Genomic DNA, 2,569 nt, shown 5'->3' with positions numbered 1-2,569 from the left:
ACACGGCTAACACCTTTTTCCCTTTTTCGTGAAAATTCTCTTTAAATACACTTTAGACGCTTACCGCTTACCAACAGTACTTTAAGGTTGTAAGAAAGTATCAATTTGTTTGAACTTACAGACGCAAAAGGCAAAGATCAAAACTTGAAGTATCACGAATTTATACTTCGTAAATTGTTTATTATTTAATATTCATACAAAGCAACGAACATTCACTTTCTCTCGAAAGAGAACAATTAAAATTACACTCCCAACAGAAAACATTACGAAATACTGCAATATTAATCAGTCAGTCATTTCTTTCTATAATGTGAATGCATTTTAAATAAAAAGTAAAAAAAAAAGTAAAATCTACCATGTGCTTAAGTCTTCTTTAATCTCAAGATATATTAAAATTAAAATCTCTGATAAGAATACTTATACGCGAAAATGAATTATGAGTTTTTATCTTCAAAAGTTGACTGCAATTCCCGCAGTTGATATTATGAAGCAGAAGCGATAAGTTCAGTTCACAAAACAAAAACAAATTTTTTGAGAATTTTTGATAGGCAAAATTGTTGACAACACCGTTTGTCACAGGTCTATATCATCGCTTGTCGCTACTGTCAAATATCTGTGGTGCGGTGTCTAAGTTCAACAAAAAGTTAATTAACGTTCAAAAGTCAGTCAAACGGCAAAACATTTTTGTTTGCAAGCATTTTTAAGGTGTGACCCGAAATTGTGTTAAAATAAATAGTAGAAAGTGAAAAATAAAATTAAATGAAAATGTTTGATGGTGACATTACACCGACATAGGCGATTTTCAGCAAGAAAATAACCCTGAGGATGATTGTTGATGACAATCGGAATATTTGGAAAATAAAAAAATAATAATAAAAACCATTCAAACATTGTTTTGAGGTGACCTAAAGCCGAACCGAACAAATAAAATTAAATGAAGTAATCAAATATATGTTTATAAAAAGAAAATAATATTATAAAAAAATAATAACATTAAATATCCCATTATTGACAGTGTGTTTTTGTGTACTAATACCAACCGGCAATTTGTTTACCCAATTGTTGTTGTTTTTTCTCGTTCTGATAAGAAATAATCACAATAATTATATGGAGTAAATAACACAGCTGTTATAATTTAATAAAAGCAAGCAAAGAATAAAACAAAGAAACAGCGGTGGCAAAAAAGTTTTCATGAAAGCTTTTCATTACACCAATAAACTTTCTGTTGTGTGTTTTAGTTTAGACAACAATCGCACCCATGGCTTCCAGGTTTTATTATTTTGGATTCGGTAGTAATTTGCTGGCCAAACGTTTGCATTTACAAAATCCTACGGCCGTACGAATAGGACCAGGAAAATTGGAGGTTTGTTATGTGTTTTACAGTTTATTTCTTGGAAATTCTTTACGATTGAACGTTCATGATACTACCAACCAACGATTTATTTGAAAACAAAACAATTGAAATTTAATGAAATTGTTTCCAACAACAGAAGTTTGAAGAAGTTGGGTGGTAGAGCGAAACAACCCGTACACTAAGAATTTCACAGACAAATTTTTCTCTTAGAATAATGAAAACATGTATATAATTTCCTATTTGACCAGAATTTCCGTTTGGATTTTAATCTCTTCACGGATAGATGGTATGGTGCCTGTGCCACGATAGTACCCACAAAAGGTGAATATGTTTGGGGTGCCATATGGGAGTTGGATGAGAGTGATAAGGAACATTTGGATAAGTAAGATTTAATTGCAATACAAAAATCACATATAAACATTTGTTATTGTTTACAGCCAAGAAGGTGTCCACCTTGGTATCTACACACCCGTAACAGTTTCTGTTTATTGTCCACCTTTGAATGCCACTATTGAATGTCGTGCCTATCATTTGTGTGAGCAACCAGATACGAATTTGAATTTATTGCCCATTAATGAAATACCCAGTGACCGTTTACCGTCATCAACGTACTTAAAAAGTCTGGTTAAAGGAGCCATTGAGACGAATATACCTTTTGATTATATCGATTGGTTAATGCACATACCCCACAATGGTAATAATGCGGAACGTTTTGAATTTGAGTTGCAGCTCGATGGCGTTGAACTTTATAATGAAGTTAAAAAGAATTAGATTATAGTTTTAATAATTAAGAAATGTTGTGATAAAAATTTATAAGTATTAATGAACCAAATATAGAATATGTATTAAAAAAAATAAGTGTAAATGCTGAATGCCATGTTTCGATTCCCAATTCAGACAACATCAAAAAATTAGTTGTTTAACGGTGGCAAAAACCCCTTAGCGGAAAGTTGGATTACATTTTCTTAGTTTTCCTCTGCGATGCAAAACTTCTCTACAAGTGATGTCATTGGATATGCAATTTGAACTCGGCGATCATTGAGCTAATATGAAGCGGATTGCAATAATTTATATGAAAGATGTCTCCCCAGTTTCTTCGTGGATATTAATGGGAAAATATATGTATATGCTGAATCTTAGATCAGGCTCTATTTACCTTTAGTGGCATTATCTCTATAAAAGATCCGTAGGAATTGTCTTACTATAGAATACCTG

General features: G+C 32.0%; 1 protein-coding gene across 5 annotated transcripts; it reads left to right on the top strand.

Moving 5' to 3' along the window:
- Window positions 1-351: 351 nt before the first annotated feature.
- LOC141401841 (gamma-glutamylcyclotransferase-like) lies at window positions 352-2,209 on the top strand. 5 transcript variants are annotated; one of them, XM_073982364.1, is made up of 4 exons: window positions 352-705; window positions 1,244-1,363; window positions 1,603-1,736; window positions 1,792-2,209. In XM_073982364.1, exons 2-4 carry the CDS (start codon window positions 1,259-1,261, stop codon window positions 2,123-2,125), a joined length of 573 nt encoding a protein of 190 aa, XP_073838465.1. In that variant the 5' UTR covers window positions 352-705; window positions 1,244-1,258; the 3' UTR covers window positions 2,126-2,209. The 5 variants fall into 5 exon arrangements, with proteins under 5 accessions (XP_073838465.1, XP_073838463.1, XP_073838462.1 ...); XM_073982362.1 differs by having other exon boundaries at window positions 1,239-1,363; XM_073982361.1 differs by having other exon boundaries at window positions 1,146-1,363.
- Window positions 2,210-2,569: the final 360 nt, after the last annotated feature.

Source organism: Musca autumnalis, unplaced genomic scaffold (genome assembly GCF_047663935.1).
Source record: "Musca autumnalis isolate F117 unplaced genomic scaffold, ASM4766393v1 scaffold_4, whole genome shotgun sequence".
In the NCBI taxonomy this organism is placed as follows: Eukaryota; Metazoa; Arthropoda; class Insecta; order Diptera; family Muscidae; genus Musca; species Musca autumnalis.
This window is presented reverse-complemented; position numbering and strand designations above follow the sequence as displayed.

Bases quoted from the DNA above. Each gene is read 5' to 3' on its own strand.
- LOC141401841 (XM_073982364.1), top strand. From the start codon at position 1,259: ATGGCTTCCAGGTTTTATTATTTTGGATTCGGTAGTAATTTGCTGGCC. The intron at 1,364-1,602 runs GTTTGTTATGTG...CTATTTGACCAG, and splicing joins TAGGACCAGGAAAATTGGAG to AATTTCCGTTTGGATTTTAA. The intron at 1,737-1,791 runs GTAAGATTTAAT...TATTGTTTACAG, and splicing joins GATAAGGAACATTTGGATAA to CCAAGAAGGTGTCCACCTTG.